This window comes from Kogia breviceps, chromosome 12 (assembly GCF_026419965.1).
Source record: "Kogia breviceps isolate mKogBre1 chromosome 12, mKogBre1 haplotype 1, whole genome shotgun sequence".
Taxonomy (NCBI): Eukaryota; Metazoa; Chordata; class Mammalia; order Artiodactyla; family Physeteridae; genus Kogia; species Kogia breviceps.
In genome coordinates, this window is record NC_081321.1 from 38,251,247 (window position 1) to 38,272,733 (window position 21,487).

At 40.1% G+C, this 21,487-nt stretch overlaps 2 protein-coding genes across 6 annotated transcripts in view; one reads left to right on the forward strand and one right to left on the reverse strand.

The window, feature by feature from the left end:
* The window catches only part of SENP1 (SUMO specific peptidase 1), a 62,590-nt gene extending 56,860 nt beyond the window's left edge, over nucleotides 1-5,730 (reverse strand). For 2 of the 4 annotated variants that reach the window (XM_067009182.1, XM_059080409.2), the window contains exons 1-2: nucleotides 4,989-5,584; nucleotides 1,403-1,450 (exon numbers count right to left, since the gene is read on the reverse strand). In XM_067009182.1, the coding sequence (XP_066865283.1) occupies nucleotides 1,403-1,450; nucleotides 4,989-5,040 (100 nt within the window). In that variant the 5' untranslated portion in view covers nucleotides 5,041-5,584. Of the gene's footprint in view, nucleotides 1-1,402; nucleotides 1,451-4,988 lie in introns of all 4 variants that reach the window. The other 2 variants (XM_067009183.1, XM_059080410.2) reach the window with 2 other exon arrangements.
* The window catches only part of PFKM (phosphofructokinase, muscle), a 478,771-nt gene that overhangs the window by 430,987 nt on the left and 26,297 nt on the right, over nucleotides 1-21,487 (forward strand). The window contains exon 1 of one of the 2 annotated variants that reach the window (XM_067009180.1): nucleotides 4,653-5,006. The exons of the other annotated variant lie outside the window; for it this stretch is intronic. The gene's annotated coding sequence lies outside the window, so the exon portion shown is untranslated. Of the gene's footprint in view, nucleotides 1-4,652; nucleotides 5,007-21,487 lie in introns of those variants that run through there. 2 annotated transcript variants of the gene reach the window in all.

A 21,487-nucleotide genomic window follows, 5' to 3' on the forward strand; every position in this document is an offset into this window, starting at 1 on the left:
TATACTGTGGCAGAACCGTACTTTATTACCATTTTTGAGACCTTTGTTACCATAAAAGAGTTAGAACAGGAACAAGTGAGAGTAAGGGAACTCAGTGATTTATACTGCTATCAGCAATGAGAGAAAAGGGAAATAAATGACCGGGAGAAAGAAGGTAGACTAAACAAAAGGAAAAAACAGTAGAAAGAAGACTAATGTGGACTTAAAAGGAGCATATGGGAAGTTATAAGATCTAACTGTACAGATTTTTCAACCTATTCCTAAATTGACTACTAGTCTTGACCTTATACTGTTCCCTGTTATAGACATAAAGTACTATGAATAGCAGAAAATGTTCCAATCACAATTAATTCTCAATGCCACTAGCTAAATGAAATTTAAATTTTACCTTAATCAAATTATTTATCACATAGAAGGCAGTATAACAGTACGAAAGAACACGGACCCTGGAACCAGTCCCTGAGTTTAAATCCTGGCTCTGCCAGTTATAGCTGTATGATTCTAGGCAAGTTTCTTAACCTCTGTGTCTCAGTTTCTGTCAACAAAATGGAGATAATAATAGTACCTACTAGGTACTAAAGTAAGTCTGCTACATACAAACGAGTTCCGTTCCAAGGGCGCGTCCGTTAAGTCCAATTTGTTTGTAAGTCCAACAAAGTTAGCCTAGGTACCCAACTAACACAATTGGCTATATAGTACTGTACTATAATAGGTTTATAATACTTTTCACACATAAAAACAAACACAAAAAATAAAGAAAACATTTATAATCTTACAGTACCCTGAAAAGTACAGTAGTACAGTGCAGTAAAACGGCAGGTGCTTCTTAGCATTACCACCTACATTACTGCTGCTTTTACACTTGTTTCCAGACATCCTGGGCTTGAAATAAAGACACCGCACTACTGTACTCTATACAGTACTGTACAGTAAAGTACACAAAAGCACAAGAACTTGTAGAGGATGCATACATGTGACAATGTATGCTAGACATGTGAACTAACATGTGATTGGACACGCAAACACATGTTCGCATCTTTGAAAAGAAAGTTCACAACTTGAAGGTTTGTATGTAGGGGACTTACTCTGTTAGGTATTTTAAGTACTTAAAAAACAAGGCCTTGCACACAGAAATGCTTGCTACTGTGTATTTAGCTTTTTCAATACAAGGAATGAGAAAATGCTTTAAAATGTTGCTATAAACAATATCCCAACCAAAAGAAAATTGTTTGGTATACTGTATTACATAATTAGGATGAGATCTCCTTTAAAATTATTACTAAGCACAAAGACACAAATATTGAAAATATTATTAAGCACAAAGATGCAAATATTCTTTCACTCCAGCTTATCTAATCAGAGTAACTAAAAGGATTGAACACTACTTCATAGTCAGTCTTACCCATGTCAGGTGTTTTCACATCACTGGCTTCAGCAAAGATACAAAGTCCTATAAAAGAAGACAGAAAATAGAAATGTTACATTCTGAAACATCTCTTTCATGTCATTACAGAACAGGAAGCCACTCAGAAGTGACACCTGTATTCTTAGTGGAGAAAAATATAACATGGTAAGGCAAGTTGATGGGAAGAGAATGGGAACTAAAACTAGCCTGAGGTAGTTCCAAACATTTCTGCAACCTGTGTAATACTAAAGAGCAATTATGGACTACCCACAGAATCAAAGAATATTACAGCACAAAGCAGGTTAGGAGAGCCAACCCTCTGCAGATTAATTTGCATATCATCATAAAGTTAGTGACTGCACTGAAATTACAACCTAAACATTCTTCCCAATACATTACTCTTTCTATTACCTCATGCTAAACCATTTTATTTTATTTTATTTGGACCATTTTTAAAGTCTTTATTGAATTTGTTACAATATTGCTTCTGTTTTATGTTTTGGTTTTTTGGCCCCAAGGCACATGAGATCTTAGCTCCCTGACCAGGGTTCCCCCTGCATTGGAAGGCCAAGTCTTAACCACTGGACCACTAGGGAAGTCCCACTAAACCATTTTATAACCAAGTGACAGATCTTGTGGTAGTCCTGTTAGGACTTCTCTTCCATACGTCTCAGCAGCCAAACAAAAAGTTATCAAGGAACACTTCGCAGTTGTACTAAGTACCTTTTCTCCCATCATTACTCATACAGTTGCAAACCAAAGCCCCTTTGCCTACATGAAATTTTTTTTTCTTCGATATATCCAATTTGCCCAGAAAAAGAAGTTAAAAGCCTAACTGGCGGAACTAGGTTAATAAATGTACCCTTGGACACAGGCTTCTTGGCAGATTTACAATAGGAGGAGACTAGAGATGGTACATATATATAGTCATAATCTTAACACATATTTTTAAAAAGATTGAGCACTTCACCAAATACATAGCACTATCAGAGCTTCAATCTAAGGAAACTGCATGATGATGACAGGAATTCCTTATGGCCCCAATAACGAGGTACACACATGAAAGAAGGCTGCTTGAGCATTTCCTGGCATAGGTACGACTAAGCAGAGTAATCATCTGATTACCTAGTCTTGCCAGAGAGCTTTCTGAAAGAATTTAAGCCCTAGACTTAGGCTTCAAATATATTTCCAAATGCTCAACTTACTAAAATGTTTCTATCTGGTAATTCTACAGATTCTTCTTTCCACTTCTTTCTTTTTTAATAAAGCCAAATTCCCTGGGTCCCCCATTAAGGGAAAAAAAAATCCTATCAACCAATAAACTAGCAGTGGCTTTTTCACATTTCATTCTTTCAGGTCATCCCCTAACTGTCATCGCTAGTCTTTTTTTTTTTTTTTTTTTTTTTTTTTTTTTTTTTTTTTTAACAAACCCACCCTTTTACTATTTATTTAAAGTTTCATAACACACCTGTTTGGCTTGGGTGGGGAGGGGTGAGGGGACTTTTTTTTAGGTTTAGTTTTAAAATATTTGCTCATTTTCTACTGTCCAATCATTTCAGCACTTCCAAAGGTTCCCTAGGACACTTTGCCTCTCTTCTCTCCCTGTCCCCCAGCCGCCCCCAGCTGGGGACCCATGGGCCAGGAATCATCACTAGTCTTTTTTGTTGTGTTAAGAAGAATGCCAATTTTAAAGCCTGGTGCCCATTAGAACAATCCTATGTTAACTTCCTCTGCATTGCCGAGATAGATGTGAAGAGGGAAGCAAGCAAATTAAAGAATGTTAGAGATTATGTCCAGAGAATTTAAGTGACTTGCCTGAAATCACAAAGATGGGGCAAAGGGAAGACAAAAATCCAGGCAACCTCACTTCCAAGCAAATGTTCTTTCAATAAACAACACAAAATTTCACATCCTTTAGCATATCCTTATTCAAGGATTCATACACACTGGCAAGATAAAAGTAATCCTAGCTAATTCTGGGGAATCCACACTTTTAAAAATAATTTTAAGAATTAAAGCCCCACATTTACATTTTAATACAAATACATCCAACTTCTTCAGTGTGTTACTTCCTTTTTGCCACTTTGCAAATACAATGGGAGAAGGAATATTTTACCCCAAGATTCAACATAAAATGTTGGACCTGGAACCTCTGATACCACCGAATTCTTTCAAGCATAAGAATTTTTTCCCTCTAAGAAGAGCATTCTAGTAACACATTTTCTACTTCACTTTGTTCATTTAATTTACTAAAAGAACATAAGTAGTTACAGGTATTCAGGTGAAGTCAGGTAAGAAGCTGAACACAAGATAATAGGAAATCTGAAAGAAAAAAAAAAAGATGGCAAAGTCCTGGCAATAACAGAATGTAATGAGTATGGTAAAATATTTATAAGTTTACATACATGCAAAGAGGTGATTATAAAAGTGAATGTTTAGAGCTATGATGAAGTTTTTTGAAAGTATATATTGAGGAGAGGCATTGTACAATTAGCTTTATGCAGGACCAAGATGTAGTAAGAACAATTTATGATATGAGAAGGGCGTGGAAGTGATCATATGAATTATCCTACTACGAACTCTGGGAAATTATGTTTATGAGACAGTTTGTACTATATCATTATGTATTTTTTTGTTGTTTTTCATATTTTTACAGGGAATCTCTCCAATTGGACTCTAACACCTTAAACACCAAAGATTCACTTTCTTTCATACACAAACATTTACTGTGCACCAATAACATACAGGGGACTGGTGATACAAAGATGAGTAAGAAATGGTCCCCGCTGCTGAGAATCTCACTGTCCACGGGAGGAAACCAGATTGATCAACAGATACTTACAACCATACAATAAAGCTGGTGCAATTGGTAGGAGGTGTAGGAGTCAGCTAAAGAAAAGGAAAGACTTCCAAAGCAGCAGTCAAGAGTTACATCACCTTAGCTTGAGGCAGAAGAACCTGTCTTTTAATCCATTTGCTCCCTCTAGATTTGTCATCGGATGGGTGATACGAAGACCATCTTTGCAGTTGGGATAATTAATTGGAATTAGGTAAGAGTGAATGAGGCTTCTCAAGATAAAAACAAATGAAGCTTCCAAAATGGGACTAGAGGGAAAAAAGGGAAACTAAATTGTAAGGTTAAGGGATCATGCTTAAAGAGATGCTTAAGGTTTCACGGTAACTGTAATTTCAAATTCAGTGTAATCTATCTTTCAACACGAGTCCTTAACACAAATTATCTTTATAGAGAGTAAAGATTTAGGAGATGATGCGATCTACTCCATCCAAAAACATCCAATTGGAAGAGGGACCCTAAATCAAATACTTAGTGGCCTATAAAAGGCTTTATATAAATTTCATAAGAATCACCACCACCCCAAATATAAGTGAACCAAACGTGAGGTGAAATGACTTAACAAGGCTGACGTGAAAGTGATAAAGGAGCAAGTTATTGCCAACAAGATAGTGGAAATACTGCAGAGGCACCGATAAACAGAAATCACCAAGCTCAAGACAAACTGGGCATATATTCAGAGAGATCACGTTAGGGGACCCCAAGAAAGAGACGGTTCAAGGGAATTACCAGAAGGCGATGAGCCAGGTAAGCAAACGGTGGCGGTTAAGGGGATTTTCATAACCTGGGCAGGAGGGTCCAGACGTTTCTCTCTGGTGGTGGCACTAGTGGTATCACATCTCGGGGAGATACCACAGAGTAAAAAGAGTTGGAGAAATGTTTACGTGAGACGCAGAAGTAGTCGAGAAATATCTTTCAGGTCTCAAGGAAGGCGGGAGGTGAAGCAGGTATAACAGAAAAGCTGAGCTTCCCGGTGAAAACAGCTTTCCCCTGAGAGAAGACCTGCTCTGGCGGGAAAGCCCCGAAACCCCAACCGGCCTTTTCCTCACACGTAGGGCTGGGTGCTGAGATGGGGCCGGCCGTGACCTTAGGGAGACGGCCTCTCCTCGACTCCGGAGAAAGAGGCCTCAAGGAACGGCCTCGGGAAACCTAACTACCGGCCACCGGCCAGACCGCGGCCGGCAGACAGGAGGGGTGAGGGGAGGTGGTCCCAGGGGGCGGGGCAGAGGAAAAACTGCCGTCCCCACATCCGTCCCCACTTCCGTCCAGCCCAGCCCAGGCTGCCGGGCCCGGGCCCGCACTGCCTCCCAGCCCAAGCTCCCTCCATCCTCACCCCTCCCCCAGCTTCCCGCCGCCACTCACCGAACCGGAACCGGCTGCTATGCGAAGGGGTTTCCGGCCGGGCGCGGAACGCAAAACCCGGGAACCGCCGCGAACCGGAACCGCCTCCACAACACCGGAAGAGCTGTTCGGTGGCAGCGGAGGAGGGGGGTGGGGCGAGAGGTCAAAGAGCAGAGTCGAGGACCCGCGGAACGCCTGCGCAGTGTGGCGAGGCCTGAGAAGCCAAGGGATCATCTAAGGCTGTGGTTATAACTTCCTCTTTCCGTTTAGGCTTTTTCTCGTTCTCGTTGTTAGAACACTGTTAGTTTGCCCTTCGTCCTTCGCTTTTCTCTGTTCCCTCGGCCCCCTCACTTGCTGCCTTCTGGTTCCGCTCTGGCGGTTTTTGCTTACGCTCTGGTTTCCATGGCAGCTTCTTGCTGTGGCCCTTGATCTGCGGGAACCTGTGGCCACCTTGACAGATGTTGACCTGAGAGCTAAATCTGACTCAGGCTAGATTTATGTTTTATTGAGAATCACAAAACGTTAGTGCTTGTAGAGGTTTTTGGCGATCATTCAGTCTGAGTTTCAGAGATGTGAAGTCTTTTCCCAAAGTTATAAAGTACATGGCAGATCTGGGCCTAGTAAACAAGTTTCTTAACTTGCAGCCCTATACTCTTTGCACTACATCATGCTTGATTGGTCATTGGGGAAAAGGGGGCGGGGAGCAGCTTGGGATTGGCTTAGGTTGGACTCTAGAAACGTGTAGAAATTTCCAGAACTCTGGAGAAGTTTGAAACACTCCTCCAGGAGGTGTGAGGAAAGCTATCCAGGGTCAAACCCAGATTTCTGCCCTCTGAAGAACTAAATGGCCATGTTGTTGTTCCTGGGACTGAATTGATTAACCTTTAATCTTTATTTTTAAGAGAAAATGAGAAGAAATATGTTTGTTCATTTAGACTTGTTACCAAGTCCCTCAGCTTGGCGGGCCTTAGGACCCAGGCCCTGTCTAGAAGTCTTGGAGAAATGCTTCTGAGTAAGCACTCTAGACCCAGATGACAGCCACAGTCTGAGGTCAGACTTGGCTGAGCTGGAGGCCCCCAGCTGTTTAGCTACACCCAGCTGCTGGAGAAGATGCTTGCTGAATTCAGGATATCTTGCCCTGTCAAATGTATAAAAGTAGATTATATGTATCACTTCACATGCTGACATTTTATACTGTCAGGTCCTAAGTCCTGTTAGTATTGAACATAGCTGGTCCATGTCACTTTTGTCCATCTTAATCATTCCACAGATCTGTTGATTTGCATTAAACTCTGTCTCTGTTTCTAGGAGACAACCGTGCATAAAGAGGAGTTGCATCTGAAATTTTTCATGTGTGTGATTCAGTCTCGCCAGTTAGTCAGGACTCCTCAGAGAACAGGTACCAGTGTCTCCTGATCATACTCCAGTGACAGAATGGGTTCTCTTGCAGGGAATCGCAGTACAGGATATGAGACTTACTAGTGCAGAGGCAGGCTTTAGCAGTCAACTGACCTTGTTTATTCCATCCCCACTATGATAAAATGTTTATGACTGAGTCATGTCTTTTCCTTGTACAAGTATCAGGTGAGATTTTGGCCTGATGTGTGGGGATAGGCCCCAGGCAGGCAAGGAGGACTTGGGAGTTGAGGGAGAAAAAGATTTATAGCACATGAGCTGGTAGTTGATTTCTCTGTCCTTTGTGAGTTATTTCAGCCTTTCCAGGTTCATCTGTGGGAGTCCTTGTTGCCATTGGAATTGACAGTCCAAATCCTATAAGATAAATAGAGTCCCAAAGAAAAATGGCTTTCTCTTCCACCCCAGCCTTAAAGTTTCTAGTTATGTGTTCTGCTTTTACCTCATTTATGTCAAAATAGTAGAACCTTTTGGAGGTAAGATAGTTGTTGATAAGAGTCATCACTTCTCTAATTTGTCACTGGATTTATGCAAAAAATGCCCTGGAAAGCTAACTGAGAGCCATAGAGAAAGTGAAAGAGAATAAAGAGCACTCCCCTCCCTGAATCCCACCTTGAGGGTGACCTAGAAATGTTGCTTCTCAGCTGGGGAAGCTTCAACTTGCAGCATGCTCATACAAAAGCCACCACCTGAGACAGACGCCTTGAAGAGTCTAGATACTATGGATGATCCAGACACCGTGGAAGGCATACCTATTTTTTAAAATGGTGAGGCGTGTGGTTAAACAAAGGGGAGGAATGTGGAAAGGAGTGTTGGAAAGTGAAAAATTTATGAGTAGCATTATAAATTAGGATAGACTTACTAAATTCAAAATATGAGTTAAGACACAGGGGAGAAAGGTGTGTGTGTGTGTGTGTGTGTGTGTGTGTGTGTGTGTGTGTGTGAGAGAGAGAGAGAGAGAAATCTGTAAAACTACAGAAAGAGGGACCGTTCCCTCTATGAAGAATAGCTTGATTTAGTCAATAGTAAGTCATTTGGCTCCCTCATAACTGTAAGCTGCTAATCTGGTTTAACCTATTATTAGGAAACTTGATATATAAAAATGTGAAATTTAAAAAAATAAGTTAAGGAGTTATTATATCACAGAGTGATTCCAAATATCATAAAAAATATTCACCTTCAGAATCCACTTAATAACAAATTTCTCTTTAAGTAGTGTCCAACTCTTAGGCAATTTATATGAAACTTCAGAAACACATTTCTGTGTTTGTTCTCAACTTAAATATATCTGTATTGGAGTCAGTTCCCTGCAAACATTTATTGAGTTCCCACTATGTACCCAATAATATGATAGAAATGATAAGAGAGGTTGTAACATAACCTTGTCATTGTCCCAGTAGTTTACAATTTGGAAATGCCTTAGGGATTATTTAGTCCAGCTCCTTATATTTCCAGAAGGAATTCAGGTCTAAAAAGGTTTTCCTCAAGAAGTTAACCAATTCATTGGAGTAATTACTCCCAGCACCTATGAAGTATATAGCAATATTTATTCAATAATTTTTGAGCACTTACTATTTGAAGTCATTGTACTAGACTCAGTAGGAGATGAGAAAATAACAAGATGCTTTCCCTCTCCCCCAGGAGCTGATGATCAAGAAGGGAGATAATAAGTTAAGAGCTTGATAACTTTGGTTCAAAAATGTTGAATTTAAAAAGAGGATGCCTTGGAGATGTAGGAAAGGGAGGGGCCAGCTGACTGCTTAGGTAGAGTTTCACTGAGCTCCAGCATGTTGGCAGGGCACCATGGTCCAGGATCCAGTCCTAAGCTTTGAAATGGCATACACTCTAACTTAATTCAGTCCCCTTAGTGTACCCAGGGTTAACCAGACTCACAAGAAAATGGTTTGTGTACAAGAATCCCAATTCATTAAGCTGTTAGAAGAATGCATATCTATATATGGCAACTGTGTGTGGTCTGTGTCCCTTTAATCAGACATTTCTTTGCCCATACATAAAAAGCTGCTAGGTAAAGAAATAAACCTAGCTGGTGGACTTGTCCTACAGTTTCCAGAATTTGTATAGATTATTTCTTATTTGCCCTCTTCTTCCCTGCTTTTCCCATTCTCATTTTGCTCTATACTTAATACTCACCTCAGACCCCCTTTGCTCTGATGACCCATTTGGAACTGCTTCTGTGGTTTGAACTCAGCATTATCCCATGGACAAAATTTTGATGTTCAACTTCTGCCTTTAAGCACTGAGGCCTCAGGTAAGAGCTACATTTAACCCTTTCAACTCTCCCATTAGAGACTGAGAATCAAATATCTTCCCAATTTGCCCCACTGGGGCCTCCATTCCTCCTTTTCTTCCTTTCTCCCTGCCTACTTCCCCTCCTTCATTCCCTCCTCTTCCCTTCCTTGTTTTCCTTCCTCTCTACCTCCCTCCTTCTCTCCCTCCTTCTTTTTGTTCCTTCCAAGAAAGCGTGTTTAGCACATACTATGTCAGGCACTGTACTTTGCACTGGGAATAAAGTAACGAAAATCAGTACATTGTCTGCCCTCATGAGGTTTATGGTCTTGTGGGAGGAAGACAGTAATCACATGATCACACATGTGGCTAGATAATTAGAATGATGCAAGTACAATGAAGGGAAATAATACCATGTAATCAGAGTGTAAAACAGAGCACCTAATCTGGCCTGAGAAGTCAGAAAGACCCTTTCTCGGGAAGACTCGAGAGATGAGTATGCACTAGCCAGGCAAAGGGGGAAGAGGAGCTTTCTGGAAAAAGGGACAGTAGGCTCTGAGATGAGAAGGAGTTTGGCTCACTGGAGGAGTAGAGAGGCCAGTACAACTTGAGTGAGGGGAGGAGTAGCTGGGGAGCCAACTATAAAGATAGTAGAAGAGCCAAATCATGCTATGCCTTCTGGGTCTTACCACTTCTAAGCTGTAAGAACCTGTATTCTTTCTAAAGGAAAATCAGTGGGAGCTCTGCCTCTATCAAGATTGCCTTCAGGGGCTTCCCTGGTGGCGCAGTGGTTGAGAATCCGCCTGCTGATGCAGGGGACACGGGTTCGTGCCCTGGTCCGGGAAGATCCCACATGCCGCAGAGCGGCTGGGCCCGTGAGCCATGGCCGCTGAGCCTGCGCGTCCGGAGCCTGTGCTCTGCAACAGGAGAGGCCACAACAGTGAGAGGTCCGTGTACCACAAAAAAAAAAAAAAAAAAAAAAAAAAAAGATTGCCTTCATCTCAACCTAGTCACCATTCAGCATTGAGCTCCCGATCCCAACCTCCCAGGACCAGCTCCAAGGAACTTGTGTTTTCATGAAGCTAAAATTCTTAGGGCTTTTATAGTGTCAACTAATTTGGAAAGATCACTGGGTGGGAAAATAGCCTTAAAGATGCTTTTCTTCCAGTCAAATATGCAAGGATACCAGTAGACCTGTGGAACACTTTTTTTCATCTTCCATTGGTTAATAGAAATGATCTTATTTCTCCTCTTGGACCACCCTACTCTGGGTGGCCCCCTGTTAAACTGCCTCTCAGTTAACCCAGGGAAGTGTGAATAAGAGCCTGAAGGTATATCCCTTGGACTTGCTAGACAGCTAGGCCTTTCACATTATGCCCAATGAGGTGAAGCAGAAGATCTGAAGTAGAAGACTCACTCCCAACATTGTCTTATATAATGATTATTTGTCTTCTCTTCTCTGATAGCCCCCCAAACTTTCTTCTTTAAGAAAAGAAAAAGTGTATCTGGTCCAAGCTTGAGTCTTCACACCTCGGCTAAAGACTGTTTACCTCTGCCCTTATCAAGACTTGAATGTGGTGCTTCAGACTGCGGTAGGGGTCATCTTGTTACCTGTAACCTCTTTCTTGAGCTAGCTTTCTCAAGAAGTTGATCCTCATTGGCAGAAATGACTCCATAGGAACCACCCAGGCCTTTGAGACATGCAGATTTATTCTTCAAATGACTGGTGTTCTAGACCTCCACAACTTAGAACAATGGTTCTCAAACTTCATTGTGCATCTGAATCACTTGCAGGGCTTGTTAAACCACATTGCTGTGCCTCAGCCCCAGAGTTTCTGATTCAGTAGGTTCCAGGTAGGGCCCAAGAATTTTCATTTCTGACAAGGATCCAGGTGATGCTGAATCTGCTCGACTGGAATCAAGAAGCTTTGTCTTAAACCAGTGCACTGTGTCAGAAACTTTAATATTTGTTGCTAGTAGAGGCTGCAGTGTCTCCAGGGATCATCCTATGCCAACTAGAGCTAAAGATGACTCTCCAGTGCAGACAGTGGTTTCATGCTTGTGCCCAGGGTCTGTCCTCAGGGAGCTTACATTCTAGTGGAGGTAAACACACAATAGCATATTAGGTAATGACTAGATGAGATCCAGGGGTTGTGTAGAAGTGAGAGGACCAGATAGATACTTGTTTCAACCCAGAGAGAGACCCATACCTAACTGCTACATATGTTTCACAATATGAACCCACCAAGTCATAGTAACCCATTTACAATTCTGACTCTAGTCCAGAGGAAATCTTGGTGATCCTCTGGTATGATACTCCTAACTTCTTCCTGCCTCAGAACCTTTGCATTTGCTATTCTCCCCATCTGAAAGCTCTCCCTCCAGCTGGTAGCATGGTTTTCTCTCCTGTTTGTTCAGACTTCTTCCTAGAATGTCATTTCAGCAAGGTTTTTCCAGAAAGCACACTTGTTGCTCTGCTTCTTTGCCCTGCTTTATTTTTCTTCAAAGCATTTATCACTAATTGACTAATTTGTTCATTATCTGCTTTCCTCACTATTATTTAAGCTCCATAAGGATAGACAGGTTTTTTTTCCCAATCCTGGATCCCCTTGTGTCTAGAACAGTGCCTTACATGTAATAGGTGCTCAATATTTGTTGAGTGAACACAAGAAACCTATAGTATGCTATTTCCTCTTCTCCTGGGTTAGAGTTACACCTGGATGACTGACATACCTACTTCTCATTCCTAAATGATGGTCCTGGTACACCATCACTAGTATCATCAACATAATCTTTATCTTCTCCTACCATCCTAGTGGTAGTGAATGGACTCATGAGTATGGCATACAACACCCTCTTTATTGCCCCTCATCTATACCAGCCTTTAGTAATCATTGTGAAACAGATCTTATGTCTTCATGGACTGCTCAACTTCCTGGCAGTAATGTCTAATTTTATCCTAGTTTAGAGGGTCCTCTCCAAAGCTCTCTATATGTTTATTTAACTACCATTACTTAACAGGGTTAATGGGCAGAGCATATGAACCAAGTACTTTAGGATACCTCAGCTGGTTTACTCAAGTGCTCTTCCTATCTAGCTGCTGCAGAATTCTCTTTAAACATCTTCTTGTACTTCTTTCTCCCAGAATGCCTTATTTCATGATAATTATAATTTTTACCCCTATTATTTGTCTGGACTTCATGCCAATATCCCAAAGAGCTGTCTAATACCTAGAAAGCTCTGGGGAATCTAAGAGGACCTTCTAAATGTCTTCCTGTACTATGAGGATCTATGTAAAGAATATGTCTTTCATTGCTTGGTACCAGCGTATGACATATAAGGTGAGCTGTCATATAAGGTAGCTCTCCTTTGTGCACATTAGCTTTACCCAATGTGCTGAAAACAAGAAGACCACCAACAGATAGTACAAGGTAGAAGAAATAGTGGACTTTAACCACATGGCCTTCTGGGTCCAACTGACTTACTTTCTTCTTATGGGTTCAAGTCTTTTTTCCCCTCACTCTCTGCCAAGTCCCCTAAAGCCTGAATTCTAGCTACCAACCTTGACAACTGAAGAAAGCTGATTATATTTTGGACAGAGTTCTAGATTTCCAGCAGAACCCTAGCTAATTCCTATCATTGAGTCATTAGAATGGGCATAAGCCCCTCTTGAGAAGCCTATTTGAGGACCCCGGTTTTTTTCCAGTGCAAACCCAGGACATTTTAGCTTTCTCCTCTGGAAGAGGGGTCCAGGGTGTCCTTTTTAAGCCCCATTAAACCATACCAGTAATGAAAATAATCTTGTAATAAGGGCAAATTCAGCTACTGGCTTAGTCTGGTTGCCTCAAGGTTTTTTGGGGTACCATCTCTTGTTTGCCTAACTTGCTGCTTTGTTTTTGTGACTCCTGGTCCTTAACTCTGCTAAGCTGTGTGCTTTACTCCTGACAGTTTCCTTAGGCACCCTAGCTTGTATGACAGTGTTTAGACCCCTTTCTCAACCTCTTCTTCCTTAGTCAGCATACTGTGTTTACCTGTAGGCTTCACATACCAGCACCATACCCTGAGGGATCCTTCTCAGCCTCCCCTATTAGAGGCCCGAGGATTGATATATACCATATTTTTTAGAACTTCCCAGATCTCAAACATTCCCTTCTGTTATCAGTCCACCATCAAATTATACATCCAAATTTTGATTCATAAGTCAGCTATAGCTCACTAAAATGCCCCTCCCAAGTTGTTAAGCTTCCTGGGAAACTATATTTGAAATTTAAAAGTTTTTTGATAAACAGAAAATTATGAAAAAGTGAAATGTATGGTCTTGGAGTTTAAGATTAAAATTAAGGAAGATCCAGGGCTTCCCTGGTGGCGCAGTGGTTGAGAGTCTGCTTGCCGATGTAGGGGACACGGGTTCGTGCCCCGGTCCGGGAAGATACCACATGCTGCGGAGCGGCTAGGCCCGTGAGCCATGGCCGCTGAGCCTGTGCTCCGCAACAGGAGAGGCCACAACAGTGAGAGGCCTGCATACTGCAAAAAAAAAAAAAAAATTAAGGAAAATCCATATAAGGAGCTGTCACGGTTTTTTCATATCATCCATCTCTCTAATACTGGAGTATATATATCCACTGGTGTTCTTCTATCAAACAGTACTAAATAAGCACTGCCAAATTCTTACTATCCAGGTCCCATTTTTTTCTTACTCCATTTTCCCTCAACTAATATATTTATGGCATAAGAATTTGATATATTATAATTGTTAATTGGGTTACTGACTTCTTCAATTATATCCCAGGTCCAATAAAATATAAGCTTCCTATGAATCTTTGATAGCCCCTCTAGATAAGCTTCTTGAGAGCTTATTATATCTCCATACCTGACACAGTGGCTGGCACATAATGAGTCCTCAATAAATATTTGTTGAATGTATGAATAAATTAATAATGAATAGGGGTTTCTCAAAATTCTTATCAGGAAGACATTTACAGCCATTTCTTAATATGATGTATTTCTTCCATTAGCTACTCTCTATTTTGGGTTGGTTTTTTACTAATTTAGCTCTCAGAGTAACATCTTCAAATTTAGGGATTACACCAGGATGACCATAGGCAAGGCCTAAGTACTTTCTGTGATTCTAACCTCCAACTGACCTGAAAGTTCCCTAGGTGCCTTTTGAGATGATATTTCTTTGAATTGTGCTCATATAGTTTTCTAGGAACTCCTAGGGATGATTGATCCCTGGACAGAAAAAGGGATCTAAAGGATCAAGTATCTTGGGATAAGGCTATGAGTGAGTGACATTTCCTTGTCTTTACCTAATTAAGGTAGACTCATTAATGCAGTAAATCATTAAGAACACTTTCAATGAAGATATAGGAGTCGGTAGTGGGTAGAAAGGGGAAGGGGTGGATTGATTTTTAAATTTCAGCCTTTAGATTAATTTTTGGAGTTAAAAACCCCAGAATGTATGGAGAGCTTTTCCAGCCTGCCTTTTTCAAGTTTTAAATACATATTTATTGAGATGTAATTAACATATCATAAAATTCACCCATTTAATATGTATAATTTGGGCTTCTGCCTTCCAGTTCCCCATGTAAGGCGCTTGGAAGTCACACTTCATGCTAATGTCAAGTAATAGTAAAAAAACTGAAAAACCAACAACTCTTCTTGAATCTGTAAGAGAGGGGAGGACAAAGGGCAAACTGTTGACCCCAAAATTGGAGAAACAAACGGGTGAATACAGTTTATCACAGCTTACTGGAGCAGAGGCCCAGGAGTGGAAACCTTGGGAACCAGAGAAGGGGTAGGAAAACCTGAACTGTAATTGACAAATTGCTGGAGGCTCAGTGCACACGATTCTGGGAGTTAAAAACTATAGGGGGATCTAGTCAAAGGAGGACCTCACAATATTGTGAGATTTACTTCCAGGAGTTTGACCAGATTCCCACAGTAAATATCAGAGAAAAAACTCCTTGGGCTTCCAGCAGGGAGAGGAGAAGAGGAACCATTTTGAACTAAACCAGAGTGCTACCAAGTTCAATCTGGTACTGCTTGCCTCACGACAAGCCAGAAAATTGAGAGATGAGTTGTTGGGGCAAGGAATATCAGCTTTATTTGGAAAGCCAGCAGACTGAGAATATGGTAGATTAGTGTCCCCAAAAACCGTCTTCCCTGAGTTAGAATTCAGGCTTCTTTTATACTAAAAGAGGGGTAAAGTCCTGGTTCCTACACGTGTTCATTTCTTCCTCCCTGCAGCCATTCACAGGTGGACCTGGTCAGAAGGTTTCCTGTGAGGTAAACAAAGGTTAATGTTCATTACATGGGAGGCGGGGTTCCCCGAGATGGACCATTATGTATAATTTAAGCTTATAGGCAACATCCGTTAGTGACTGACTTGGAGCAAAAGGAATAGACTACAAAGTTTAAAGTAAAAGAAATAGATCCAATATGGAGTCAGATTTGTTCCTGCCTGTTACAAGAGCACTTTATTCTTCTTAACAAGGCCTGCCTTCAGGAGAAACTAGTTAACCAAAGCCTAACTTACTGGGGTAAGTTATCAGAGTCTAACTGACCTGAGGAAGGGAAATACCCAACTCCAGCCCACTCTAGCTGTCCTATCCCACCTAAGTGGGGTGGGGAGAAAAAAAATGCAAAAAACACTTGTGAAATTCATAGTCTAGAGGCATAGGCACTGTAAAAGACTGAAATCTAACCATAATACTGTAGAATGCTTTCCCTCCCCCCATATTTAAGACCACATCATTAAGGCCTATTTACAGCACTTTCTTTTATCTAGTACGTCATGTCTGGCTGCCAAGAAAAAGTTATAAGGCATATAAAAAGGCAAAAAAACACAATTTGAAGAGACAGAGCAAACATCAGAACCAAATGTGGCAGTGATGTTGGAATTATCAGACCAGAAATTTTGAACACCTATGATTAATGTGCTAAGCGTTCTAATGGATAAAATAGATAGCATGTAAGAACAGACAAGCAATGTGAGCAGAGAGATGGAAATCTTCAGAAATAGTGTTATTTGAAACTTGGATTAGTTGCAAATGTATATTGCAAACTCTAGGGCAACCACTAACAGAAGGGATAAGGTATTACTGATATGCTAAGAAAGGAGAGAAAATAGAGTCACATAAAATATTCAGGTAAAACCACAAAAGGCAGAAAAAGTGGAAGACAAAAATAGGAACAAAGAACAGGACAACAAATAGAAAATGGTAATGAATATGGTAGATATTAATGCAATACTCATTTTGAATGTCAGTGGTCTAAATGTACCAATTAAAAGACAGATTGTCAGAGTTGATCTGAAACCATGACCCAACTATGTGTTGTCTACGAAAAAACCCACTTTAAATATAAAGATATCTATAGATAAAAAGTAAATGGATGGAGAAAAATATCCCATGCTAACACTAATCAAAGAAAGCAGGATAATTTTAATTTTCGACAGAGCAGACTTCAAAGAAGAGTTATCAGGGTTGAAAAAGGGCATTACATAATGATAAAGGGCTCAATTCTCCAAGAAGATAAAATAATTCTTAATGTCTATGTGTCTAACACACAGCATCAAACTACATGAGGCAAAAACTGAGAGAACTAAATGGAGAAATAGATGAATTGACTATCAGAAATGGAGACTTCAACATCTTTCAGGAGTGGACAGACGTAGCATACAGAAAATAAATACAGATAGAGTTAAGCTCAATGCCATCACTGAACTGAATATTATTGACATCAACAATTCATCCAGAGATTGGTTCAAGATGGTGGAGTAAAGGACATGCACTCACTCCCTCTTACGAGACACCAGAATCACAACTAACTGCTGAACAGTCAATAGGAAGACATTGGGACTCACCAAAAAAGATACCCCACATCCAAAGACAAAGGAGAAGCCACAATGAGGTGGTAGGAGGAGCACAGTCACAATAAAATCAAATCCCATAACTGCTGGGTGAGTGACTCACAAACTGGAGAGCAATTATACCACAGAAGTCCACCACTGGAGTAAATGTTCTGAGCACCACATCAGGCTTCCCAACCTGGGGGTCTGGCAACAGGAGGAGGAATTCCCAGAGAATCAGACTTTGAAGTCTAGAGGGATTTGACTTCAGGACTTCGACAGGACTAGGGGAAAGAGAGACTCCATTCTCAGAGGGCACACACAAAGTAGTGTGTGCACCAGGATCCAGGGGGAAGGAGCAGTGACCCCCACAGGAGACTGAACCAGACCTACCTGGTAGTGTTGGAGGGTCTTCTGCAGAGGTGGGGGTGGCTGTGGCTCACTGTGGGGACAGGGACACTGGCAGCAGAATTTCTGGGAAGTACTCCTTGGCATGAGCCCTCCTGGATAGCCCCACCAAAAAAACCTATAGCTTCCAGTGCTGGGTTGCCTCAGGCCAAACAACCAACAGGGAGGGAACTCAGCCCCACCCATTAGCAGACAAGCAGATTAAAGTTTTACTGAGCTTTGCCCACCAGAGCAACACCCAGCTCTACACACCACCAGTCCCTCCCATCAGGAAGCTTGCACAAGCCTCTGAGATAGCCTCATCCACCAGGGGGCAGACAGCAGAAGCAAGAACTACAATCCTGCAGCCTATGGAATGAAAACCACATTCACAGAAAGACAGATAAAATGAAAAGGCAGAGGACTATGTACCAGATGAAGGAACAAGATAAAACCCCAGAAAAACAGCTAAATGTAGTAGAGATAGGCAACCTTCCAGAAAAAGAATTCAGAATAATGATAGGGAAGATGATCCAGGACCTCGGAAAAAGAATGGAGGCAAAGATCGAGAAGATGCAAGAAATGTTTAACAAGGACCTAGAAGAATTAAAGAACAAATAAACAGAGATGAACAATACAATAACTGAAATGAAAAATACACTAAAAGGAATCAATAGCAGAATAACTGAGGGAGAAGAATGGATAAGTGACCTGGGAGACAGAATGGTGGAATTCACTGCTGTGGAACAGAATAAAGAAAAAAAAAATGAAAACAGCCTAAGAGACCTCTGGGACAACATTAAACACACCAACATTCGCATTATAGGGGTCCCAGAAAGAGAAGAGAGAGAAAGGACCTGAGAAAGTATTTGAAGAGATTATAGTCGAAAACGTCACTAACATGGGAAAGGAAATAGCCACCCAAGTCCAGGAAGTGCAGAGAGTCCCAGGCAGGATAAACCCAAGGAGAAACGCTCCGAGACACATAGTAATCAAATTGGCAAAAATTAAAGACAAACAAAAATTATTGAAAGCAAGGGAAAAATGACAAATAACATACAAGGCAACTCCCATAAGGTTAACAGCTGATTTCTCAGCAGAAACTCTACAAGCCAGAATGGAGTAGCATGATATATTTAAAGTGATGAAAGGGAAGAACCTAAAACCAAGATTACTCTACCTGGCAAGGGTCTCATTCAGATTCGACAGAGAAATCAAAAACTTTACAGGCAACCAAAAGCTAACAGAATTCAGCACAACCAAACCAGCTCTACCACAAATGCTAAAGGAACTTCTCTTAAGTGGGAAACATAAGAGAAGAAAAGGACCTACAAAAACAAACCCAAAACAATTAAGAAAATGGTCGTAGGAACATACATATTGATAATTACCTTAAATATGAATGGATTAAATGCTCCAACCAAAAAATACAGGCTTGCTGAATGGATACAAAAACAAGACCTACATATATGCTGTCTACAAGAGACCCACTGCAGACCTAGGGACCCATACAGACTGAAAGTGAGGGGATGGAAAATGCAAATGGAAATCAAAAGAAATCTGGAGTAACAATACTCATATCAGATAAAATAGACTTTAAAGAATGTTACAAGAGACAAGGAAGGCCACTACGTAATGATGAAGGGATTAATCCAAGAAGAAGATATAACAATTACAAATATATATGCACCAACATAGGAGCACATCAATACATAAGGCAAATGCTATCAACTATAAAAGAGGAAATTGACAGTAACACAATAATAGTGGGGGACTTTAACCAATGGACAGATCATCCAGACAGAAAATTAATAAGGAAACACAAGTTCAAATGACAAAATAGACCAGATAGAGTTAATTGATATTTATAGGACATTCCATCCGAAAACAGCAGATTACAGTTTCTTCTCAAGTGTACACGGAACATTCTCCAGGATAGATCACATCCTGGGTCACAAATCAAGCCTTGGTAAATTTAAGAAAATTGGAATCGTATCAAGCATCTTTTCTGACCACAATGCTATGAGATTAGAAATCAATTATCAGGAAAAAAGCATAAAAAACAATTCATCCAACAACAGCCGAATATAAATTTTTCTCAGGGTCACATGATTCACCCATACATATTCATTCATACATTCATACATACATGATAACATATTTACCAAGCTAGACCACATTCTGGGCTATAAGAAACATCTTAACTAATTTAAAAGAACAGAAATTATACAATGGCTGGTCTCAGACCACAGTGGAATTAAACTAGAAATCAATAACAGAAAGATAACTGGAAAGTCCCCCAATACTTGGAGATTGAACAACATACTTCTAAATAATGCATGAGTCAAAGAAAAAAATCTCAAGGAAATTTAAATATATTTTGAACTAAATGAAAAACACAATTATTAAAATTTGTTGGATACAGAGAAAGCAGTGCTTAGGGAGAAATTTATAGCCTTGAATGTATATATCAGAAAATAAGATGATCTAAATCTCTTATAGTTCCCTAAGTTTCCATCTTAGGAAACTATAGGTGAAGAGTAAATTAAATCCAAAGTAAGCAGGAAAAAAAAAAGAATTAGAGCAGAAGTCAATAAAATTGAAAACAAGACATCAACAGAGAAAATTAATGAAACCAAAAGCTGGTTCTTTGAAAAGATCAATAATGTTAATAAATCCCTAGCTAGGGTGACTAAGAAGAAAAGAAAGAGGACAGATTACTAATACCCAAAATGAAAGAGGGGACATCACTACAGATCCCATGGAAATTAAAAGGGTAATAAAGGAATACTATGAACAACTCTATGCCTACAAATTTGATAACCTAGATGGAAAGGACCAATCCCTTGAAAGACACAATCTGCCAAAATTCACACAAGGAGAAACAGATGATTTGAATATACCTATATCTATGAAAGAAATTGAATTAATAATAATCTTCAAAAAAAGAAACTGTCTTTTCATGTATTTATTGGCTTTTTGTATATATTCTTTACATAAATGTCTGTTCAAACCCTTGCCCATTTTTTTAATATCACAATTTTATTTGATATTTCATTGAACAGAATATATTTTTGAAATTAATAGACTTTGTTAGAGAAGTTTTAGGCTTACAGAAAATTGAGCAGATTGCACAGAGAGTTTCCATATATCCTCTCTGTTTTCTGCTCAGTTTCCCCTATTATTAACTTCTTGCAGTGGTGTGGTATATTTGTTACAATTGTTGAACCAATATTGATACATTATAATTGACTAAAGTCCATAGTTTACACTAGGGTTTACTCTTTGTGTTGTACAGTTCTATAACTTTTGACAAATGCATAATGTCATGTATCCTCCATAAGAGCATCACACAGAATAGTTTCACTGCCCTAAAAATCCCTTGTGTTCTGCCTGTCTATTGCTCCATCTCTACTCCGAGCCCTTCGCAACCATTGATCCTTTCACTGTCTTTATAGTTTCACTTTTTCCAGAATGTCATATAGTTGGAATCATACAGTACGTAGCCTTTTCAGACTGGCTTCTTTCACTAAGCAATTTGTATTTAAGCTTCCTCCATGTCTTTTCTTGGCTTGATGGGTCATTTTTTTTTTAATTGCAATATTCCACTGTATGGATGTACCACAGTGTGAGTATCCATTCACCTTTTGAGGGGCATTTTGGTCGCTCTCAGTTTCTGGCAATTATGAATAAAGCTGCTATAAACTCTCATGTGCAGGTTTTTGTATGGATGCAGTTTTCAACTCAGTTGTGTAAATATTTAGGAATGTGATTGCTGGATCATATGGTAATACTATATTTAGCTTTGTAAGAAACTGCCAAACTATCTTTTAAAGTGACTATACCATTTTGCATTTGCACCAACAAAGAATGAGAGTTCTTGTTGCTCCACATCTTGTCAGTATTTGGTATTGTCAGGTTTTTTTTTTTCATTCTAATAGATTGTAGTGGTATCTGTGTTTTAATTTGTGGTTCCTAATGACATATG